Source organism: Cydia pomonella, chromosome 2, assembly GCF_033807575.1.
Source record: "Cydia pomonella isolate Wapato2018A chromosome 2, ilCydPomo1, whole genome shotgun sequence".
Taxonomy (NCBI): Eukaryota; Metazoa; Arthropoda; class Insecta; order Lepidoptera; family Tortricidae; genus Cydia; species Cydia pomonella.
This window is the reverse complement of record NC_084704.1, coordinates 36090052-36116274: the sequence shown is the minus strand read 5'-3', so window position 1 is coordinate 36116274 and position 26223 is coordinate 36090052. Positions and strand designations below refer to the sequence as shown.

The 26223-nt window shown below is 39.0% G+C and overlaps 1 protein-coding gene across 4 annotated transcripts in view; it reads left to right on the top strand.

The window, feature by feature from the left end:
* LOC133515584 (CUGBP Elav-like family member 6) overlaps positions 1-26223 on the top strand; it is a 614398-nt gene that overhangs the window by 47932 nt on the left and 540243 nt on the right. For 2 of the 4 annotated variants that reach the window (XR_009799042.1, XM_061848164.1), the window contains one exon: positions 21171-21244. Coding sequence is in view for 3 of the 4 variants with exons in the window: in XM_061848164.1 (XP_061704148.1) it covers positions 21181-21244 (64 nt within the window). In the remaining variant the exon portion in view is untranslated. Of the gene's footprint in view, positions 1-21062; positions 21245-26223 lie in introns of those variants that run through there. The other 2 variants (XM_061848161.1, XM_061848165.1) reach the window with 1 other exon arrangement.

Below are 26223 nucleotides of genomic sequence, written 5' to 3'. Positions count from 1 at the left end.
TCCTTCATTCTTTGTCTGGCGAGGGCGTGACATTCACACATTAGGTGTGTTACTGTCTCTTCCTCTTCACCACACATTCGACAATCGGTGTTGTCAGAGTGTCCCATCTTGGCCAAAACCCCTTTGACCCCATAATGGCCCGTACACACCCCTGCCTGCTATTAGCCTACTTATGCAAAGACCTTGTGTTGTCTATTAGTACATTACTATAGAGGACGAGAAACGAAGGGTTGCAGACCAAGCAGGTTTGCAAACAAAGGGTTGCGGCCGGCAACCCCGTTTCTCGCCGAGATTTGTATAGTGCTTTTCTCGAACTTATAATGAAATAATAATAAAAAATAGGATGATGATGATGATGATGACTATTTAATGTCCTAATGTGATAGGTTATTCAGTGCGTGGGGTATTGAAGGGGAACAAAAATGTAATTATTTTGGCGCTACGACGCACGCCATTTACAATTCAATTCAATAATTTTAATTCAGAAAATAAATTCCATACATTAAAATACAATATAAATTAAGATAAAAATTAAAATTAAAATTAAATATGTTAGTAACAATGGGTAAATCCTTAAGAAACTATGTTAGTAATAAATTGGCTTAAAAAATTATTATTTCCCCGCTGTGGTATGGAGCTGCATCCATCGCCTCAGTATCGGGGAGTCCCACCTCTCGGCCAGCGTTTGTAGGATGGTGTTCGTGGAGCCGCGCTACGCTCTGTTTCTTTTTTTTTTTTTCTTTGTGTGTTTTCATTATTACTTTCGGGTTCTTTAAGAGGGGAACGAAAATGTGATTATATTTGCGCTACGACGCACGGTTTAAGAGATACAGCCCTATAAAGATTTCAGAATGACTGAAAAAAAAAACTTTATGGAGCTGTTTCTCATAAACCGTGCGTCGTAGCGCAAAAATAATAAAATTTTCGTTCGCCTTTAGGAATCCCGGAAATAATATTTAACAGACAAAAGAAAAGCATAATGGCAGAATTTTGCTCATAGGTTCTTTAAGGTTGAATGCCAAGACGTGCCATAATTTGTCGTTTAAAAACAAAAGAAGGTTGCCTTACAGGCTTAGGTGTGTAAGGCAGTATGAAATCCTTTACATATCATCTCCACTCATCGCACCTGATATGTAGTATTTCCGGACCTAATTTGACGTAAGTCATGTCATCATTTCATAGCAAGTTTGAGAAAAAATACATTACATATTGTGCTCTCTTCGATATTTATGTATATTCTTCCTTCTAATGGATCTATTGAGGGCTAGTTTGGACTGACACGTGAAAACTGAGAGACAAGAGTAGGGGAGAAGGTTTACGATGCAGCCAGTGATAAGAATTGTTAATTTTATGAGGGCCGAGGACCGCTCGTGAAATTCAATGTCCGCGGTGCTTTGAGTCGCTGTACTTCGGAACACGCGTCTCAAGCTGGGAACGTCAATAGGTTTCGTGATAAAATGAAAACTTTCGGTTATCACGATCTTCTTTCTCTTTTTCTGGATCAGGTTTAACTTAAGGCGGTTTTTATATAGTTTATTTTATTTTGGTTGATTTTTACAATAAACTTTTGTGTTATGGTATATTTAAAGTAATTTATTTTGAAATTAAAACACTTTATTCAAGCCTGTTAAGCCCTATTCATTAATGATAATATATTATATATATTATAGGAAAAGGTATGAATATATTACTAAATACTGACATAATACAACAGAATATAATAATGCACTGCCGCAAAAAATATACCTAAACATTGATGGGTGATTTAACGAACGAATTCAGGTTTTTTTTTAGTTTGGCCTTAAGTTGTTTAAAGTGAGCTGATCAAAATATGTTCTGAATTTTAAAATTAAACGTTTTACAGTGTCGTTTTATGAAATATGAATACCTAATTTACGATAGATAGATAAAATCTTTATTCGACCACAACTTACGTGCTTCGCCCAAGCACCAAGTACGTCGCACCAAGGTGCAAGACGTCGGACACGTCATTACCAAATTAAAATGGAGCTGGGCGGGACATATTGCCAGGCAGAGTGATGGCAGGTGGGCCAAAATGCTAACGGAATGGTGGCCGCTTTCAGACGAAAGGAGTGCCTGGCGTCCGTTGGCTCGTTGGGTGGACGACATTCGGAAGACTGCGGGTCACTTCTGGATGAGACTGGCTCGGGACCGGGATAAGTGGCGTACTAGAAGAGAGGCCTATGCTCAGCAGTGGCGATAAAAGGCTGATATGATGATATGATGAACTTACATGCTTTGTGACACAAACAAATAACAAGAGAAAAAAAATTGACAAGAGACAAAGAAAAAGTAACATACAATTTGACACTAAAATCAATAACAATGTATTACATGTCTTATTGTCTTATTTACGATATAATTATGCCAATATAAGCAGCCTACATTTTCAATGACTCGAAAAAAAAAATGGTACTTAAACAAGGTCTGAAGAGGCCCTTACATATAATGTACGTTACAAGAACTCATCGAAACTTGAGCGCTCTGATATTTATAACAACAATACGTCCACGTACAAACTTTTATTAAATCCTAATAAACACCACCGCACCAGATATCCGGTACAAAGCCGAGCAGAACGCGCCCAGCGGAACCTCTGCATCGGAAAACTACTAACTAATAAAACTTCCTCGAAATATGAGGTGCACAAAAGGTACTCCATACCCTCAATAGCTAGAAAGACTTAAGTTTGTACACCGCCAGAAGCACTTACTACCTTTTTCTATTACGGGACTTGGTAGGCAAACTTCGAGCAATAATCGCGAGGCAAAAACAGAACAAAACAATTGACAATAGCTACAAACTATTTCTCGCACTATTGCCGGGCAAAAATTTATGACTTTTGTTTCGGAGATAGTTTCTGCGTTACTTATCGGAGTTATCGGCAGTGAATGTAGCGTTGGAAGGTAATAAATAATAATAATAATAAATATTATAGGGACATTCTTACACGAATTGACTAAGTCCCACGGTAAGCCAAGAAGGCTTATGTTGTGGGTACTCAGACAAGGATATATATAATATACAAATACTTAAATACATAGAAAACATCCACTCAGGATCAAACATCTGCGCTAATCACACAAATAAATGCTCTTACCGGGATTCGAACCCAGAACCATCGGCTTAATAGGCAGGGTCACTACCCACTAGGCCAGACCGAAGTCAGGTAGGTAAAATACTGCTCCAGGTTGTCATTGGTTTTTGTTTTTTTATTTGTTATTTATACCATCTAATTGTATTCTTCTTCTTCATGATAATTTTTTTAGGGTTATAACAAAAAATACTAAAAATAGAAAAAAAAAAATATTTAAGGGGGGCTCCCATACAACAAACACAATTTTTTTAGCTGCGGTTTTCTGTAAGGTGGTGGTACTTCCCTAGTTGCGGGGGGGGGGGGGGGGTAATGGCATCCGCTGTCCTGTGCTCTACCACACAAAGCGAGATGACATTCACAGTGCCCATACCTCTCTATGTATTTATCTGTATCCTACCGAGTTATTAAAATCGATAGTTATAAACAGTTTAGCACCGTTCATAAATGTCTAAAAACTGCCGACATCCGTTCAGAATACAATCCTGATAAATCCGATGAATCCCACCGAGGAATGATTCGGAAAAAACCGCGGTGTGCAGAGATTTGAACGGACCCGTCACAGACCACTTGTATTGTACCGCAATATTTTGTAAGAATTCTTGGTCTCTAGGAAAATTGAATTGGAATAGGTGTTAGAAGTAATAAGTATTTGTAATAAATCCAAAGTCAGCATCAAGAGTAACGGATCAGATTAGGCGTCAAAAGCATTTACTACTCTCTAATAACTTAACAAAAAGAGATCTGCCTTTCTGAGTAAATAAATAAATAAATATTCAAATAAGTAGAATAATTAGACTGTTACAGATACTTTTGAACGCGAACTGTAAATATATACAGGATACATTTCGGAGAGTGTGCCGAGGAACTGCACAACCTTATTCCTCCGTCCCCATTTCACCATCGGACTACCAGACAATCGGCACTCCGGCATCGCTTCATGGTAGGTATTCCACAAATACGCACGAAGCGTTTTGTTTCAACATTTCTTATGCGAACTGCCAAGGAGTGGAATGCCTTGCCCGAGTCTGTGTTTCCGCATGAGTACAATCTGGGTCATAATCATAATCATAATCATAATCATAATCATATTTATTGGTAATATCATATTACATGTCACAATACATTTTATACTTAAGTACATATGTACATATTGCAAATAATTAAGTATTCAAAATTACACACAAAAAATACAGTACAACAGTATGTGTATCCTATCCTAAATCAACACAAAATAGCTCGCTATGATTATAGAAAGCCTGCTCGACAAGCCAGATTTTTAGTTTTGTTCTGAAAACCGACGCACTAGGAGCAGCAACTATTTCGCTTGGGAGGTGATTATAAACCTTGCGACCCATAACGTGAGCGAGTTTTTTTGATTTGGCGAGTCTGAGAGGTAAAAGGGGTAGTTTTCCGGCGCTCGCGCTTCGGGTTTTGTACCTCCGGTAAGACTCGTTACTAATGGGGTTGGATTCAACTTCACCTCGTGTGGTCACAGCCATTTGTAATATTAAAAGGGAGGGTAGCGTTAAAATACCTAGGCTCTTAAATATCGGTTTCGCTGAAACAGTTTGCGGGACGCGCGCTATAGCACGTACTGCGCGCTTCTGAAGCCGAAACACTCTCTCCCACTCTGCGGCTCCTGCCCAAAACTCAACCCCGTATTGCAGGTGCGCGTGTACCGAAGCGAAATAGCAAGCACGGACAGTTTCCACAGGCAGGACTCGTGCGAGTCGTTTTAACGCGAAACATGCTGCAGCAAGTTTATTGCACACCTTATTAATGTGACAGCTCCAGGTGAGTCCACTGTCTAGCTCAAATCCCAAGAAGGTTGAGTTAGTGACCTGTTCAATCACATCACCCTTAGCTAGCACTGATAACGATCTCATTTGGCGTCCAGAAAGATCAAAATTAATGAGATGAGTTTTTTGAGTGTTTAGTATGAGACCATTGATACTAAACCAGTTTGCTATTGTTGCGGCAGTCACATTCTGGGTCTCTTCAAGGCTAGGGTAAATAGGTATCTCATAGGTAAGCGTGCTCCACCGTAGGCCGCATCATCACTTACCATCAAGTGAGATCGTGGTCAAACGCTTGCCTATCGTTATAGAAAAAAAAATATATATATATCTATTTGGAAGAGTAATTCATGATGATAGATACTTTTGGACCATTGTTTCATATGCTCCTATTGTAACTATATAATAATATATAAGGCCTTACCAAACTCATATAATTCAACATGCGCTTCCATACCAATTTAGCCTTTTATTAGGGATTGGCAATGCGTACGAGGCACTTCTGGATAAATAAGCATCTATGGGATGCGATATCCGAAACTATTTTTATAAAAATCGAAGTTAAAAACTACTTAAGAGGGAATTATAACACGTGATAGTCAAGACAAAAAGATAATGCGTTTTTCTAAAAACTAGGTTTAAAGGTTTTCCTTTTTTTTTTTTTTGACAAAAAAGAATATATTATGCTGAAGCGATCGACCACAAAATAAAAGTGATTTGTTAAGATTTAGTTAGTGGAAACCGTTTTCTACCGAAATGGAATTTCATAGAAAAATTACTGTTATATCGTTAAACCAGGTCAGGTCAAAAGTACCCTAAACCGACGAGCGTGTATGAGGAATGTCATGAAAGTGAAGGAAGCGAAAGAGGTATGTCAGGATCGCAGCAAGTGGAAATCCGTGGTCTCTGCCTACCCCTTCGGGAAATAGGTGTGATTATATGTATGTATGTATGTATATCGTTAGATTCGAAAAACTATTCTTCCCTCTTAACTATTTTCATTACAAAGAAGTAAGTTTCTAAAAGGCAGTTTATTGCAAGGGTAAAGTATCTATATTTTAAATCGTGTTGCATGCACCTCCCTCATACATCATCATACCGATGTAGGTTACACACAGTTTAGGTTAAGCGTTTACATGAGAAAATTTAAATTTGCGGAGTACATTGCGGGTTGTCTTCGGAACCACGGGTGCATTGATTAAATTTGCAGCCGAATACAAGGTGCGGACGGTACCTTTAATTTAGCCGGAGCCCTTTTTTTAGGGAATAATTGGAAAGTTTGATGGCACTTGAGCTTCGTTCCGATGGGTTGATGTGTGAGGGTTTTGTGGCACGGTATTACAATTCATACGGAAATATTTTTTGTTAAAGATTGTTGTCAAGTGTTGAGGATTGTAGAAGGACTAGGCAGAATAAAAAAAACCATACAAAATAAAATTTTAAAGGCTCTGTCACGATCAGCTGCCACGCGCCACAGGTCTACACTTTGCTTTAGTATTGAATGGGAATATTCATAGTACGCCTTAAGTAAGTCCAAACGAACATAGCATGGATTAACGAAACAAATACCTATTAAAAATGTCTATAGGTAGTATAAATTAACGAAGGTAGAAACTGTAAAACGTTTGGAATAAAGAGCTTTAATAATAATAATAAGTAAGTTCACGACGCGCGGCAGGCTAGGCGCAAGTCTTGATAAGGCATAGCCCGCTGATGCTAGTCTGTCACACATAGACTCAATGTGAGGGGACCACGTGAGGCCAGCGTCTAACGTGCAGCCCAAGTATTGAACTTGACCTACCTGTGGTATTTGATCGTTATATATTACTATGTTAAGCTTTCTATCGTTTTTTGTAAGCTGAAAATGTACTGATGTTTTAATTTCATAAAGAAAAATATGCAATACATAATACTTTAACATAGACTTCATTTTGAGCACTATATCGATTGATTAATGAATGGCCACCAGTGCCACTTGTTATAATGGAATACATTGTGCGCTCCCAAAGGGCGTGTGCCTTCAAAAGAGGAATCTGTTTTTCAAATTTTTGCACATAAAAGGCTGAACAGGAACACGCATTCACCGAGCGCGCTATAAAGGTTTGTTATACGGCTTGGGTGGCATTTAGATTATAATATTGTACTGATTGGATATTGATAATATTTTTGGCTTTAAACTAGCTTACACTACTAGTACTATTTGTGTTTGGAACTGAGATGCATGCGGGTTAAATTAAAACTCCTTACAACTGTAAACATCTATATGTTCTAGTTTTTTTTTAGTAAAAATTTGAACGCAAGCCTTTGAATAAAGACTTAGTTGACACTTGGGTAGGCTTTAACAAAATATTAAAGCAGTAAAGAAATAAGCGTTATTGTATGGCGTACTTAACCCATGAATTTTACTTGATAAATTATTATTTTTTTGTAAAAAAAACGAGGTTGTTGTGAAAAAGACTCAAACTCTGCAAGAAACACGAGTCTCAAACATATTGAAAAGAAATCGAGTTACGGTCAATTATTATGGCTCTGAAAACAGTCCAGTCTTAGCTACCACAATACTACAGTCTCAACCAATGACCAACATTTTACGAACCATGGGGCTTACACGTAGCCAATCCAACGCCATAACTGCTTCCAGTGATGCTTCGCCTTTACAATTTACACGAGAAGGCTTATCTGCTATCCCGAATGCAGCTTAATCTATAATATCACCCGCCATGGACGCTTTATGGTGTATTTTGACTGAAAAGCTCGTAATAAAATACCTTTGGCTATCCGCAAATTCGGAATTGTTGCATCGATGCTCAAAGGGAAATGTTCGGCAATTGCATTGAAATTTTGCGCTTAATTTTAATGTGAAAAAGTGCCTTTGCCTGCCAATTTACTCGTTGTAATGGATGGACAATACAAGCATTTTACGAGGCTGGTATATGGCAATATGAAGTTAAATGGCTCGGTTATTATTTCGATTTCGTCTGATGGATGTGAATTTTACTGAAATTTGTCAGATCCAATATAAATTGTATTAGGTAATAACTTGAATTTAATTTTTTTTATGGTTATAATCTGTCAGTATAAGAAGAAATGTCACTTTTGACACTGACAGATCATAGTTATTCATAACAAATCAAGATTAAATTCATGTTATTTTATCAAAATACGCCGTCTTTTCCTTGGTTTTCTTAATTTTACCTTTCGGATATGGAGATGAGCAGTGCCCCACAATCATAATAATTATAAAAACAGACTAAATATTATTATAATTATTAAAAAGTGACAGTTTTATTACCTACGAAAAAACAAATAGTTCGAGTCACTCTAACAAAAGTTTCAAATGACATTAAGTATTAAATCAGTTCATATTCATCTAAATAAAATTTGATTAGCCCTCGCTGTGTAACGTCAAACCAAAATAGCGTCCATCAGACCGAGCCATCAGACCGAGCTATGCCCATAAGTCTAACGACTTGACTCTCCGAGTTATGTCGATGACGAGACGAGATGAGACGACCTTGGTTTTCCTGCGGATCTCATTATTATGCCTTTAAAATCTTAAACTCTCATAACTTCTACAAATCTCCATAAACCAACCCAAAACCCCAGCTTTTGTATAAACTTATTTAAACTACCAATAAATCTGAAAGCGTGGTTTTAATTTAAATTCAAAAGGCAGCTAACATCGCATTAAATCAAAAGCGGAGCCAACGGGCTGAATAAGCGCAACGATTTGTAAATCTGGCCATTAGTGGAATGTATCGTGCTTGGCTCGCCTAGGCCTCTCGTGAGCCAACAGATGGTATGTGTTGGGCAGAACGGCCGATGGCGACACACTGCTCCTGGCAGCGACGAACTTCTGCAAACTACATGTTTTATAGGGAAAATGGAATAATTCACCGCTTCGGGAAAAATAATTCTTTCCATTTGTCCATTGCAGTGGCGATTTGTAATATTTTTTACAGTACATATGGGGCTACTTTATAGCACTAGTGCGAGAAGTAGCATATTACGTTACTGTGTCGAACATTTAAAGGGCCATATGTACTGTAAAACGTTGTACGATACATGTGCGAATAGGTAATTCGCAACTCGTGTCGATTTAAAACACTCCCTTCGGTCGTGTTTTAATTTATCGCCACTCGTTTCGAATTTCCTATTTTTCGCACTTGTATCGTAATGTACTAATTTAATTGAATAATTTGTAGTATTGGTCTCAGACGTATCTGCTTGATTGAAACTAATTCTGCAAAGTACATTTTTGCTGTTTGCTTGAACTCAAGTCATGATACCCGATTACTTCTAACTCGGTGCCTCTGAATCCCGGCAGGATTTGAAAAGAAACTGATAAAAGATAAACTAAAGTTTTACCAGCAAAGACACCAGAATGACAAATTTTTGTACCTATATTTCCGGATCAATGAGTAAGGAAAATGCGTATCGTCAATTCAAAACTTGTTGGACCAACGATGTGTGGCTATCAGATGACAATTTTATTGTCACAGTGGTGACACAGCCATTTTTTTTTATTTTTTATTTATTTATTTAGGATTACCAACAGATAATACATCTTACATGCTCTTAAATCTATATGACAATCAGGACTGATGCTTATCTAATTATAGGTAACCACATCTTATATAAGTGTCTTCTACCAGTGAACATGCAGTAATCTTACGGTTAAATTAATTAGTACCAGTACATTACATTAACTAATGCTATTCGTACAACTAGGATGATGGTAAATAGTTGATAACTATTATTAACTACTTATATACAAATATTTTATATAAATATTTTATTTGCGTGACATCCGAAGTTGACTAGCCACATCGCCCGTATACCACAACAAGAAGCAGAGAATAAAGAAGGGAGAGGGGGGGGACAATTAGGGCTGCAATTAGAGGACAGTATGTTGCAGCTTACGACCGCGACCGCAGATTCGCCAGAGAATAACAAAGCTTGCCAACTAACTATTAAGACGTTGCGAACTGCCCACAGTTTATGTGCTTGCTAATGGGTTTTGTTTTTAAGCGGCCAAGGATTATGTTTCAAGTTTAAGCCGTAGGGCTTAAAGTTATGAGGGTTGGGTTGAGACGATTTTTTGATGGACTCATGTGTTGCTCGTGGAACTCGAGTTTTAGGGTGCCGTAACGGAACCAAAGTTGCAACAACAAAATGTTTATGTACCCCAAGTGCAATGAACTAAAACTTTTATTCATATGGTATCTTTTTATTTTATATAGTAGATACATATTTCACATCCACATACTTAATTATCTTAGGCAGTGCGAACGTGATGTCGCTTTACGCTAATAGCGTTGTCTTGCTTAAACTTTGTAGCGATGTGCGAATTGCATCCAGTGTAATAACTGCCTTATGTTCATAGTAATACCAGAAATGAAGAGACTTTTTTACAACCAGCATAAAAAGGTGCCTAAGGCTATCAAATCAAGATGGATCCGATCCGAGTAAGACTTTAAAATATCAAATTGTAAGCATTATAATGTGATAATATCTCCATAAACCCTCAAAGTTTCAGTAATAAAGCAACAATCTCGAAAGGAATTGCCTCCCCTTTACCACCACACTATGCATCTATCAATGCACTGATGCAGCCTCAAAAGCTTCGTACATTGCTTGTTTTACTACAACAATATTGACGGTATGAATATTGAACGAGCAATGCAACAAAAACAACGCGTAAAATTTGTTGCTCGTCCCGCTATTTCGTTTCATAATAAAGTTGTAACGTGCGCTTGATATATTCTTTACAAGCGTGTGTTTAAGATTGAAAATGCTGTGTTAGTTTGGGGTATAAAACTATACCTTTGGTCTGGCGCAGAGGAAATTAAGATGGATAATATTTTTTCAGACGCTCGCACCACCGTTTGTTTTTAAAGCAACGTACAAACACGCGGTCTAGGACGTTTCTGTTTATCGCTCGGCGGCCGCAGAGCACGGCGGGCGCTCGGATTTGCTTTTTTGCGAGAAAATGGTTTAATTGGTCTTTTTAAAGGATTTACAAGTCGAATGCGTTATGATACGGGATTAGGTGGTTTTAAGCATGTAATAAGGAAATTTATTTTAAACATATTTTTAAAGAGAAGACCATATCGCTAAAATTGTCTGGATTTAATACAATGCAGTCTACCTAAGTCTGCTGGATGAATTTTTAACCTAATCTCGGCTGGACATAGCCCAGTTATCTTCTAAGATGACCCAAGGGATTCTATTAGACATAGCATAGGTACATCTTGTTCCATTTAATCAATTAATTCATGTCATTTCAGTATTTATCACGGTTATATTATTTTTGCATATCCATTAACTTACCTCTTGACTAATCATAAAGCAGATTTATCTACAAGCGATACTTTTTTTTTAATAAGAGCAAGTTAGTGTCTTGACTGAACGAACCATTATGACGCACTTATTCGTAATTATTTTTCATGACATTTGTATTATTAGTTGGTACTTAATAAAGTACCAACCAAGTAGAAGAGGGAGCTGGAAGGGGTAGACCTCGGCGGACTTTCTCTGATCAAATCGGGGAAATCCTGAAGAAAGGCCAGGTCAAGAGCACCCTAAACCGACGAGCGTGTATGAGGAATGTCATGAAAGTGAAGGAAGCGAAAGAGGTATGTCAGGATCGTAGCAAGTGGAAATCCTTGGTCTCTGCCTACCCCTTCGGGAAATAGGCGTGATGTATGTACTTAATAAAGTAGGTACAAAGGCCTGACGAATAAGCATAATAATTTCATTTATTTTTAACATCAGGAGCTTAAGTGATACAGATTTAAATGAGGTTTTATTGCAACAATTCGCAATTACAAATTTCCTTACAAATTTAACAATTTATTTAATCGTTCGGTGTTCGCGGCTCTTCTAATTGAACCGAAGGCGTATTCAGATTATAAAAAAAAATACAGATTTGATATTACTATGACTTCGCTCCTCAATCATATTGGTAATTGAGGTAATTATTTTTTATACTTTACTACAATGAGCAAATGTATAAATGTATGAACTAGCAATAATCAATAATAAATATGTAAAGGCCCAATGAACGCTAGCCACACTTACCCCGCAATCACAATACGAGGCCAAATATAGGAACTCACAGATATGGCTGTAATAAGTAATATAATAAAAGTTTCTCGCACTTTCACACAATGCTATCGCGATTTATGCATATAAGGACCGCTTGCCGGCGCGGTTGCACGGAGCGGGTGAAGGCTTGACAAAAATAGTATGAGCAACGCTAACTAATGCGGGCGCGTGCAATGGATTTTATCTACAATGGCACCCGCGTGCATCCGCCCGCTCCGTACACCCCGCGCCAGCTAACAGACGCCCCAAGTACCTACCTAAACTTGACTTAAAGTCTTACGTCCCCTTGATGGGGCAGATGGCGTCCACAGTGCGCCGCCATCTCGTTCTGTCTTGGGCTGCGTGCTTCGCTTCGGGCCATGATAGCCCGATTGCTGTCAACTCGGATACCACTGAGCGCTGCCAGGACTGTTTGGGACGACCTGATCCTCTCTTGCCTTGCGGGGTCCATTTTAGGGCTTGCCTAGGGATGTGGTCGGGATCCCAAGAGTGTGACCGATCCAGATCCACTTGCAATGCGCGATCTGGTGGCGGCAGGTATCTAATAGGCGTTCATTAGATATTCTCTCGGGCCAGTATATCCCGAGAATCTATCGAAGGCACCGGTTAACAAACACTTGGATGCGCCGCGTGACGTCCATAGTAACCCTTCACGTCCAGCATCCATATAGCAGCATGGTTTTCACGTTCGATCGGAAAATTTTCTATTTTACTCCTCTCGTCAGTTTCGAGACCGCCATATGGGACGAAGCTGTGGGAAGGTTGCCTTAGCTTTGGCTATCCTAGAAGCGATATCCTCTTCAGTTCTTCCGGTTTTTGACACAACGTTACCTAACAATACAATCAAAACAATAGAATTAAAATAATTTAAACAATATTAAAATCAAATCAAAATAATAGTCTAAAAGTTCGAATGAGCCCTGCAATCAGGAGTAATTAGGGCAGCATCAAGCAGACGCTGTAAATGGCGGGATAACGGTGATGGTTATGATTATAATTACTACATTTACTAGCACTCTTGCGATGATGTTTTTGAATGGCTATTATTATTGTGCATTTATTTTATTTGTATAAAGTACTTTCTGGCGCATTACAATATAGAAAGGCTACTTAATGTTGTAAAGACATGATATGTAATCCTGGTCACGGCACCAACATGTAATATGTTCTGTTTAGACGCGAGAACCATCCTTGAGTAGTTGAAACAAACACATTATCTCAACAATAACACATTATGAAACATGATTTAGTGAACGTTTTTTTTATGTTGGTTTTGATTTTGGGTGGGATAATTTGCTTTTATTCCATTAAACTGAAATAGATGTAGTTTACTAAAGAAAAGGTGATGAAGCCCTCCTAGGTTGAAGCTCTCACACATTACAGGTGCTGTGTTATAATCTTTCACAACTGTTATGAGAAGCGAGACAGAGCTACCGTGAATATTTTCACATATCCGGTGGTTAATCTAGCAGGGACGGCAGGAAAGAGATATACATGAACGAAAATGTTTTCTTTAAATCTTAATAGTTATGACCCTAACGTGCCCTTAATCGAAAAGAAGTTAAAAGAAAAAGATTAATGATATAGCAGGCAAACAAGTAGTCAAATCGTGATGGTATTAAGATATTACCGTAGCTCAACGCCAGAAAGGGTTACAAGTGCGTTGCTGGCCTGCAAGATGCGCTCTTTTCTTGAATGTTTGATTTTTGTTGGAGGTGAAGCAACAAAATTAATTCCTCCATTTATGTGTACTTTTCAAAACATTTAAGAATTATATTCATATAGCCACTTTGCCGACGTGATTAATTTATTTTCAAACCATATATACTTATCCAGATTAGTCCCTGAAATAACATAGATAAGTTTAATAAACATATTTTCTTATAAATGATTCTTAAAAAAGGAACCTTTTTTGGCAGTCAAGTATTTATACCTACTTGCGAAACCCTCACAAGGAATAGAATTACATGTTGTTAGTATTAATTTCAAGCTTGCACCTGCTGTGCCATTTTCAAACAACACAGCAATTCAAAAGTATTTCCGCATGCTTTTAAGAAACAGCTGGTAACCGATCCGCCATTTTCCCTCGCTACCAACGTAACGGAATGGCGCCAAAAGGTGCCACAGACAGTATATAAGTCGCACGGGCAATTTGGTCCGTGCTTGTTAGTAGAGCTTGGTTGTTTGCAATGTACGTTTAAATTGCGATAAAAAATAAGTATTACAATGATTTTACGTTAATCCTAAAACTCGTACTATTTTTTTATTTAAATTACTCTAATGAATTCTGCAAGACACTGATGATTTAAACTTTCACGATTTTAATATACTATGACGTTTAAGTGAATAAACAAGATCAGTTGTGGGTAGTTTGAAATACTCTTACAGCTTGTTTGTGTCAACTCTGGCCAGTCTTTCTTTGAGACCACGAGAAAATGTCGTCTCGAAACCTTAATTGGTGGCCAAAAAAAGTGCGTTCAAACCTAGGTCGCGCCGAATAAAATATAAAAAACTTCGATAAACATGCAAAATGTTGACTAAAACTTTGAACCTGTTCAAAGTTTGAGTCTTACCAGACACAGACTCTCGTCTGAAGTATCTCGATAAAGTCCCGTTTCAGTAAATAATAATGAATTCTGCAAGTTCATAAAACATTCCGAAGTGGACCCCAAATAATTACCGTATCTAAACATCAAACATGTTTTAAAAAGCGAGCTACAGTTCGCTGACGTTTTTTGCGTCAAAGTGGAAACCTGTGTTGCTGAAATTGACAGCTTCTAAATTGGTTAAAAAATAATGCCTAGTTCAGTGAATGTAGAAACAATTTTATATAATGTTCATAGATGTCGTTTTCCTATTCAAAGCTAAATAATCTCAACTAGATTTTGTTATTGATAATATGAACATGACACTTAGCTTCCGGCTTTGTTAAGCAAACGGCTAAGGAGTAAAACTCACTTCCTGCATATCTATTTATACTATATACTATTGCTTAAATCTGAATAAACATCTCTAAGGTAAGCATGCGCGGGTCTAAACCGCATCAGCACAACCTTTATCCAATAAAAAAAAAGCACGTCGCAGTGCGAATCGCGTGCATCCATAAGGTGAACATTTTAAAGATTTATATAGACTTTAAGTACAACCAATGATTTTCGCGGTGTACTTGGCTACATTAAAAAAAACATTATCCCTACCATAGAGGAAAAGTAACACAGATTACATCAGTTTTGTTATCAAACCGTTTATTATTTTCGTAGTCGACATCTAGCATCTAGCATCGGGTGTCGCGACTGACGAAAATTGTATTGGTCAACAATTTTCAACTAATTTACAAGCAGATGGAGTTGAAAATAAAGTTTGGGTTAATCCGTAATATTAGCTGAAAATTGTTGAGCATTAGACTTTTCGTTCGTCGCAACATCTATTGCCAAGTAGCAGTACTGATAATTCCGTTCTCGATGCTAGATGTTGACTATGAAAATAAAAAGCGTTTTGGTAACCAAACTGATGTATGGAGTGAGCACTCTATGCTTACTTATTGCTCTATATTATAAAATAAATGCGAAAAATAATAACTTTTAGTATTTATCAGTCCGTTAGGTACGGAGATAGTTCGAGTCCTGGGAAAGGACATACGGCCCGATTCGAAGAATGATTAAGACACATTTAAGATCTTGGAAAGATCTTTAAAAGATCGTTAACTAAACGACATGTCAAAATTGACATTTATTTCGATTCCGCTGTGATGCCAATAAGATCTATCTACGATATTTCTAACGTCAAAGTGACATTGGTTGCCCGAATCGAATTGCTTCTGTCAATTATACGACATTCAAACGATATCTTAATGAGAACTTATCGTATCTCATTCTTCGAATCGGGTAGAATAATTTTTATCACGGAGATCAACCCTTATGAGATTGAAAATAGGGGGGAGGTGAAATTTATTATTAATTATTCCACGTAAAAGAAGTTGTGGGCAAAATCTTGCAGAGTAGGTGCTCGTTAATCCGACGCCTGAAATGGTCCCTCTATGCCGGATGTTTGTACTTCCGACTATGGATATTGCTTTATATATAAAATAGAATTCTACATACTGCTCTGTAATCCAGCGTTTGGCTGTGTAACTGTCGTATTAGAGCGGGTCACCGGAGTTGCTGTTTGTCGGATTGCTGGGGTGTCGGATTGTCGTGGGCCGAGCGCCTACATAAAATTATATCACAGTATCAGATTATGGTCTGTGCGCAGGAACAAACAGATAGGGCGCGGGATGAGCATGGCTCGGAATAATCACGCTCGCATCTGACGTGAGCGTAACGAGCGCAATTGCTAAGTTAAAGCGAACACGGCCGCTATCACACCGTGTGTCAATAACGCTTTCTTTTATACCATTACAAGATTTTATTTGGTCTTCGCCATGTTGCGGATTTTTTTTTAATACTAAGTCGATGGCAAACAAGCATACGGCCCGTCTGATGGTAAGCAGTCTCCATAGCCTATGTTCGCCTGCAACTCCAGAGGAGTTACATGCGTGTTGCCGACCCTAAACCCGCCCCCCCCCCTCGTTGAGCTATGGCAACCTTACTCACCGGCAGGAACACAACACTATGAGGAGAGTACATCCCCAGTTGGGCTCTGCTCTAGATCTGGAATGACATCCACTGGCTGTGCCCTACCACACAAAGCGAGATGACATTCACAATGCCCATACCTCTCTTTTGGACGTAGTTTAAGGACGTACCCGGGTCCAAAAAGGACTTACCCGGGTCCGGGATTTTCAGTGGTACTAATTTATTTTGCTAGTACAGTCAGCATCAAAAGTAGCGGATCAAATAACGCTTCATAAGTATCTACCATTCTTCAACAGCTTAACAAAAAGTGATGTGTTTAATATAGAACAACAAAGACTGTAAAAGATATACTTTTGAACGCGAATTCTAGAAATAAATCTACATTTGGAAAAGTTATCCGGAATATCAGATACTTTTGGCGCGTTGTTTCATCCGCTACTTTTGATGCTGACTGTACCTTACTAGCAGCTACTTGACTACAGCTGAATGTCACCGATGTTAACAAGAAGAAAATATCTTGCGATTTTACCACAATATGCTAAACATTTTTTGTCAAAGATAAAACAAAAATTGAACACACACATTCACAACAATAAAGAGACGCAGAATTGCATAGCCTTCCATATAAGCAAGTTACTCGTTGACATTACCGGAAAATACAGATTTGTCATTACCTCCAAAACAAGACCTATTCCAGTAAAGTCTGTATGACATTTTATTAGCCTCTAAATGCGGTCAAAAATACACATTTAAACTTTTTTAGGGCGGTCTCGAATAAGACCACCTATAACATAACTTTATGTATTTTTTCTTGTACAGAATTTTTAGTACTATATGTAGATTGGCGATGATGCTAGAACTGAGGATTTTTTCAGTCTGTGAAGTTCTGCGAGCCCATATATCCATATATCCGTTGCTACAAATCACCCCTTAAATCTGCTTAAAAGTCGTATCTAGCGGATTAAAATGTAGGGTGACGAGCAATGTTTAATGTACTGCGTTTACAGCTAGCTGTGGCGGTCAGCATATATTATCAGCATATGACGATATCTCGAATGGCCGCATAGCCAACGTACAAATCGCTTACGCTCCGTAGCGATCGAAACCAACTGTCACTGTCGTACTAATATGGAAGAGTGATAGAGAGACACAAAGCGTTTTGTTGTCGAAGCTATAGCGATTGTCACTTTGGCTAGGCCGGCAGGAGTTAGCGCACGCGATGATCTTGTACAGATAGTGTTATCGGCGTAGATTAAGAATGAATAAATCAGTCTAAGTCTACATTTTAAAGGTACTTTATTATATACTCACTAAAATAGTGCCCCAAAACTAGCCATTCCTTTTTTACCTGACTCATCAGACCAGACACTGCGGTGTGACACGCGCCCGCTTAACCCGATAATTAAAAGTGTTTTTAATGGCGTCCGCGAGGCTTCGACGGCCCCAATTAAAATGCAAATTGAACCTATCGCGGCAAGTTCTTAGCTAGTCTCACTATTGCCCAACTTTACCTTCGCCCATGAATAAAACATGCGCTATATAATTTAAACGGGATATTGCGGGATTTTCATAATAGTTTTTTGTGGGATAAAATTGGAGCTTGGTTTTACTTGGGTAGGTAGTAACGGAGCAATGTTTTTTTTTGTAGAAGAAGCATATAAAATGTGATTTCTTTCTTGATTTTTTTGACAAGACAGTATATCAGATCGCTTAGCATGCCTTGCGATTTGGCGCGCCTACATCAGTAAGCACATCAGTGCTGTCGGAATGTTTCCGAAATTTCCACATGGAAAAAAATTGGAAACTTCACCAATCCAAAATTAAAGTTTTCATTGTTTTCGTGATATTTTGCTGAAATTCCTTTTCTTTTCGAGATTTTTTCCAGCTTTATCGGAACTTTCCGCAGCTTTCACATCACGCGAGTCATGTAAATCAGTCTGATTTATTTCACAATTACTTTCAAAACCTTATCTGCTTAAAAGCGAATATGCACTTCACATATAAAACGACTGTAATAATGCCAGTCTCGTCTTTGAATTAAACTCTGCGCCACGGCCTGATTCGTAAGATACGTCAAGTATTAAGTCTAAATACGATATAGATTGGCTAAGTCAGTGTCAAAAGTGACGTTCCTCAAACAAAAACTTTACTTTTGACACTTATATATCCGATCCATATCGTATCTAGACCTTTTTTTTTTTTTTTTTTCTAGGGGGGAAAATGCATTCCGCATACCACCCGGGTGCGGGGGGTAACCCGAGTGGTTATGTGGGACTCCCGTCTAGGCTAATGAGGCCGACGGTATACCCACTAAAAACCCCCCATATGCCACCTCGCCGCCTTATTGGTGGGGTTACAGGAACGCTTGCGTACTCATCCGCGACCCCACCGGCGGCAGCCGCCCGCGAGCGGCTCCTTCGCAAATGCCCGAAGGCCCTTAACGCTAGGCGCGCCAGATGGTTCGACGCGCTTTCCTTCTCGGCCTCCGTCCTGCAGTGTAGCGGACCCCCCCGAGCCCGCCACAAGGAGGCCACGGGCGCCAGAAAACTCCCAGCGCCCGTCGGCAGATGAGGTCCATGGTTCTGCCGCAAACCACAACTGGGCTGCAGAGGACAGGGAGAACGGCACACCGTAACACCGACACTCCTCTTCCTCTGCAGCCCCACCAACGCCGCTACTGCGGAACGGCCCCGCCAAGGTCGCAGGGGATAGGGAGAGTGGCGCATCGTGATACCATCACGCCTCTTCCCCTGCGATCCCACCTCGGCCGTCGAGGATAGGGAGAACGGCTCACCGCAATACCGACACTCCTCTTCCTCGACGGTCCACCTCCAACGCGTCACAAGCGGGCTCACCAAGCCCACTTGGAGCGTCCTCCTCGGGCCAGCCCGCACCTCAAACAGGCCGGCCCTGGTTGCCTCTTCGCTTCACCGTGGGTGACCAAGCCACGGCTACTAAGCCCCTCCACCACGACAAGGTGGGCAACCCGCGGGGGGATCGTATCTAGACCTAATTTGACTTATCTTAAAGTTCGAAGTTCTTATAAATAATTACTTTAACTGCACAACTTAGGGAATAAATCAAATTATTTTGATTTGTATTTTTCAGTTGTGGGCGGATAGCCTAGAGGTCCAGCCCGCGTAGCCAACGTACATATCAAACCGCTCCGTGGCGAACGAAACGCACCTGTCACAGCGCACTAATATGGAAGACTGATAGAGAGAGATGACTACGCTACGCTACGGAGCGTTAACGATTGGAACGTTGGCTACGCGGCCAGAGCGTTCAGGCTCGGGGACGTCTGCCGCCTACACAATGGTCCCTGCGCGGGCGGGCGCGACGTATGATCGACGCGCCAACTGAGGTGGAGGGGTGATCTATTCCCCACGAGTCGAGTCCAAGCCCGGACGGCCGCTAGCAAGGTTGCGGAAGAACACTTCGGCGTTCCTGTGACCTCGCCCTATAGCACCGAGGCGGCAACAGAGGGATTTTAGTGGGTAAACTATGTATCTCATCAGCCTATATGGGATTCCCGCATTACCATCCCAGGCCCGTCCCCGCGCCTATGTGTTACGAGGGACGCATTTCCCCTCTTTAAAAAGCAAGGTCCAGAACGTTAGCCGCGTAAACTGAAGACGCCTATATGAATGCGGCCTCTGCTACTGCAGAGCTTGCTCACTAGCTGTTTTTTTATATGACATTTATTTCCGTTATATGTTCAATAAAAGACAACGAATAAAACTGCAAAAACACATCTTACTATTCGAGATACAATCCCAAACGTCGCAAACTAAATTCCTTTAACTTTTTTAAGTCACACATCGACTTAAAACGAAACTAGCCTAACTACATTAGGTCCAAAAAGCGAATGTAACATACTTCAGGTACCTACTAGAGATTCAGTCCTTGTTCGGAGCGTGAAGTAATCGTGTTTTCACTTGAAATTGAGTCTGCAAGTTTGGGCGACGCGTTATCGGATTTGTTCTGGTACGCGCCCGGAATCCTGCAAAGTTGGAATACTGTAAAATTGCAGGCCCGTATGTGCAGGTTCTTTGGGATTCTAGATTGGTAGGTATTACTTGTGTTCTGAGGTTTTGGCGTGCGGTCACATGTGTTTATACGAGCATTAGCTGTTGTAGAGTGCCAAATTTGGCATGTGTAGAATTTTAGATATTCTTTCACCCTTTTACTCGTATTTCCATGTTTAAAAGTAAATTTAAGTATTGTATACAAATACTTCATACTCTATTTTTTTAAATTGATATACTTAAGATTAAGTAGGAAAGCGGACCCTGGCGCTAGGCCGGGAAAACGCTAGGTTGAAGAAGAAGATACTTACGTTTTTCAAATCATATGGAACCATTTATTAGTGTCCAACTGCTGGATAAAGGCTTCCCCCCTCGATACCCATCCGTCTCGGTTTTGTCTCAGTATTTCTATCAAAGTTTCAGTAATATTGTACTCCTTCATATTTAATACCAACTGAGCTCAATCATAATCACACTTCGGAATTTATTCACGTAAATAACATGAAATGCATCAATTTTTCCCTAACGGTTTTTTTTGTTTCAGATGTGGAAAAATGGACGCGCTGACTTCTTACGGAGTCGGTCCGGCGCTTCTGATGTTAGGGGAAGGCTTCTCACGTGAGTGTAAAATACTTACACAACTACATTTTTACCTAGAAGTATCACCAAGAATAGAAACCATTAGATATATATTCGCTAAAAACCGTATTATGTGAACGAAGACCTTAAATCTAACCTTGTAACCTTTAGAAGGGCATAATGAAGATGTATACTGTATACGAGATTCCACCTCGTTATACAATACAATACAATACAAATATACTTTATTGCACACCTCAATACAGAAACAGTACAAATAATACAACACATAAAGAAGAGGTAAACAACAGGCGGTCTTATCGCTAAAAACATCATCTTATCTATCATTCTAAGGCTAAAACTGGTGAAAAGCAGCAACATATTAATAAAGTAAGTACATACGCATTTCCATTATCAAATATCAAATATCAAATATCAAATATCAAATATCAAACATTTATTCAGCAAATAGGCCACAGGGGCACTTTTACATGTCCATTTTTACAAACAATAAATTAAAAAAAAAAAAACAATTACAAATATCGAATCTATGAAATAATAAATACTTTATTAGAGATGTATACTGTCTCTAAATGTCAAATTACACAAAAAAAACTATGATAAAAAAATAAAACCATAAAATACTAAAATTCTTTAGAGATGTATAAGTCTCTAAGTGTCAGAGATAAAATATAAATAATATATTGCCCATGCAATGCCTAATGCAGATTATAAACCAACAAATCTAGTTTTCAAACGACTAGCTAAATGTATTCCCTATGTGCAATGTGGGGGCATATGCACCCCTTTAACAGTTACGGTAGTTAGGGCACAGAATAAGTAATAGTATGGTTAGCGTACTAAGTCAAACAAACTACCCAGGTACGTCCTTAAACTACGTCCAAAAGAGAGGTATGGGCATTGTGAATGTCATCTCGCTTTGTGTGGTAGGGCACAGCACAGCGGATGTCATTCCAGATCTAGAGCAGAGCCCAACTGGGGAAGTGCCTCCACCTTACAGAAAACTGCAGCTAAATAACACTAGACCCTACTCATAGTGTTGTGTTCCTGTCGGTGAGTAAGGTTGCCAGAGCTCAACGAGGGGTGGGGGGGTGTTTAGGGTCGGCAACGCGCATGTAACTCCTCTGGAGTTGCAGGCGTACATAGGCTACGGAGACTGCTTACCATCAGGCGGGCCGTATGCTTGTTTGCCACCGACGTAGTATAAAAAAATCTTTCTCTTTTACTCTTAGTAAGACGTCATTAGAGTGACAGAGAAAAATGTCCGCAATTGACGAATTTCGATTTTCCCGGTAGCCGCCCTGGTGTGTGTGAAATTTGATCTATGAATTATATTCATTAGTATTATATAATGGAATAATATTTAGATCAATAAATTGCTGTGATAATTAGCTTAAGATAATTATATGTAATACTGTCTTACTGTTCATAAGTGCTTGTTGCTAGGCCTACATGAATAAAGTATATTTGAACTTGAATTTGTACCAGCTCGATTCAAACTTTAGGATATGTCAAAAATTTCCTAAATAGGTATACGATATGGATTGGATATGTCAGTATCAAAAGTGACGTATCTTAAAAAAACGTCAGTTTTGACACTGACATATCTAATCCATATCGTAACTTTAACAAATGTTTCGAATCGGGCCGTCAGACTTATAGCTGTCCAAATATTGTGTGACCTAATATACTATTAAGAAGACGTCCAAGCATTCTGGAATCTAAACCACCAAATTAGTGGCATAGTATTCCATCGAGAACTCAGTCTATGCGCCGTTAGGCACGCCTCACACTATCGATTGAATGTTCACGCCCGACATTGCATAGTTACGGTAAATATTCGCAGACGGCCGCGTAGAGCTGCAGATTGGTTCGAACTTTGACATTCACATGTTGATAATGATAAATATAGAAGATGGACAATCTTCATAAGTATTTTGCGACGGTTATGATTGTCTTTTATCGATATGTGCATCTCGTCCGCCTTCTAGAACTCTGACATTGGGGACCTTTTACATCTCCAGATTTAATGTATTTTTAACCATAGAGACTATACATCTATTTTGTATTGTAGTAATTATTTATTTTAAGATTATTATAATGTAATGTTTGCCCAGGTATTGGCTGTTTATTTACAAATGTTGTTATGTATTTTTCATGTCACTATATGCTGTTGCTATAAATGTTGTATTGACTTGTAAAAGAGCCCTTGAGGCCTACTTGCAGAATAAATTTTTGAATTTTGAATTTTGACTTCTATATTGGTATAAGCGAGATGCATAGACACAAAAAATTCAAATAATATATCAATACTAATAAATTTCGAATAGGCCTCTCGATGACAAGCTGGTAATTACGCGTGGATCCCGCTTTAGATGAAAGTTTTATGTCGGGTTTATGGATTTGCAGTTCATATTTGATAACTTTCGGTGTCGATGGGCTGTCAACATTAAAGCTTTGATTTCAGATATAAGGCTGCTTTTTCACTGAGGCGGAAATGAGCGGAGGCCACATCTCTTCTCCGCTCCGCTGGATAACAACCAATGCTCTTGAAATCAAATTCGAATAATGCTTATAAGATATCACAGCGATACGATATCGATCTGTAAATGTCAAAGACGTTTTTGATCTGACACTGCACACTAACAGATCAGTATCGTATCGCTGTGACATATTATAAGCGTTGTTCGAATTGGGCAGTTGGTTGATTTCTGCATGTCTCCTATCATCTCCGCCTCAGTGGAAGGCAGCAGGTAGCTTAGCCTGTTTGCCCATAACTAGCAAGTAACCAACCAGCAGACAAGCAAAGTAAGGTGTATTAGGGTAAATCCGAACCACCAGACGGAGCACAGGACACTGATAACAATATGTTCACCCCCTCCCCCCCTCCATTTTTTTGGAAAGTGTCAGACGTGACTTACACACAACTTAAGTTGCGTCCAAAGTACTTACAAGTTAAAATGAAAATACCCTTAAACCGTTTTCTTTAAAATTCACTGACAAACGGGGGGACAAGGTGTAACTACAGTTTATTCTCGACTACAGAAACTTAAAAGCGACCCTTCATTTAAAGCGTTTTCCACTAAAGTTAACTCGTTCCCGAACTTAAGCAGCTAGGACTAGACACTCAGCCGTTCATACAAACTTCATATAACAATGTTACATTTTAGCCAGAGATGCAGATCCCTGGTTACGGCTAGATCCAGCATATAGGATTATTGTTTATTATACAATTTATACCTTAGAGCCACAGCGCCAGGGTACAGATTAAAGACAGTATTTTTTATACATTAAATAATAAAAGTATTTTTGCATTTCAATATCGTATAATACTACTTTTACTGGCATCTCTCGCTCTATCATTCACTTACATTCAGTCATCAGTCGTCGGAACGTACTTTCGCAAACAAATCACACTCCAATTGTGCCTCATTTAGCAGCGCGTGCTCACGTCCACTACTCTTATGAATGACATTTGCAGTTCAAATGCATCGTACACTATATTTACATAAACTTAAATATAAACTATGTAATAGTGGAATTATTTTTTATAGTTTTACACGAACACATATATATAAGCGCTGATGGCCTAGCGGTAAGAGCGTGCGACTTGCAATCCGGAGGTCGCGGGTTCAAACCCCGGCTCGTACCAATGAGTTTTTCGGAACTTATGTACGAAATATCATTTGATATTTACCAGCCGCTTTTCGGTGAAGGAAAACATCGTGAGGAAACCGGACTAATCCCAACAAGGCCTAGTTTACCCTCTGGGTTGGAAGGGCAGATGGCAGTCGCTTTCGTAAAAATTAGTGCCTACGCCAAATCTTGGGATTAGTTGTCAAGCGGACCCCAGACTCCCTTGAGCCGTGGCAAAATGCCGGGACAACGCGAGGAAGAAGAAGACATATCACAGGCACATGCAGGCAGGCGATATTGAGATTAAAAAAAAACTATTATCATTTTAATTTATGAATCAATACAACTAAAGTGAACTAAGACTGCACGATTGATGTATAATTGTTACCTTATTTAAATATCAAACTTTCTTAATAATTAAGTAAACAAAATACGAACATAATGAAAAACTTATCGATTCAGTACCCCTAGTGTAAATTTAATCGACATCATAACGTGACGAACGCGTTTGCGTTAAGTCTCATTTTGTATAGGATTTTGAGTTTCCAAAACGTCCCGCTTGGCGCGCTCTTTCTAAATCACATACAAAATGAGACTAAACGCAAACGCGTACGTCACGTTTCGAAATCGAATTTATTTACACTAGGGGTACAGTTACTTGATTATTTTTCTTTGTATTTGTTGAACATAATAAAGTAATACATTTAACTATTTTAGAACCTGTGAAAATGATGACAGTAAAGACCTTACAATCTTCATTAAATAACTTTAAATGTCTTTATATGTTGCTACAAGTAAACTAAATAAGTTTGCCAAGTCATCGTAATCTAACATGAGATCTATTAGGATGAGATCTACGAGCCCGGTCGCGAGCTCTTAGACACGCAGCTGTTCACGTTCAGGCTAAGATGTCGTTTTCTCTTTCCGAGGCGCTAAAAAGCGCATGAACTCGTGTAAACCTGAATAATGGATGGCAACCCTGGCTGTCAAACGATAAGCAGCTGATTTTGCTAGGTCCCTTGTAATTACTTTAATTTTAATGATATTTCATGTAATATTAAGCTGTTTAAGTGTGTATTAAATAGTTTTAACATTAAGTTTTATGTATACATAATAAGTGAAGTGCTTTAGTGACGTTTACGTGTCTTGTAATATCTCAAATTTGTAGCCGTTATAGGTTATACATTTGAAATCTGTGTTCGCCTTAAAATCCTTTCTGGTTGTTTTTATCACTAGTAATTACTAAGTGTGCGTATAATAAAGCGTAAATCATTGCACAGGGTTAGAACACAGTGTAGACATAGTCAATCGTCACTATTTCATGTAAGTACGTACCTAAATATCACTTGGCTTGAGTAAGC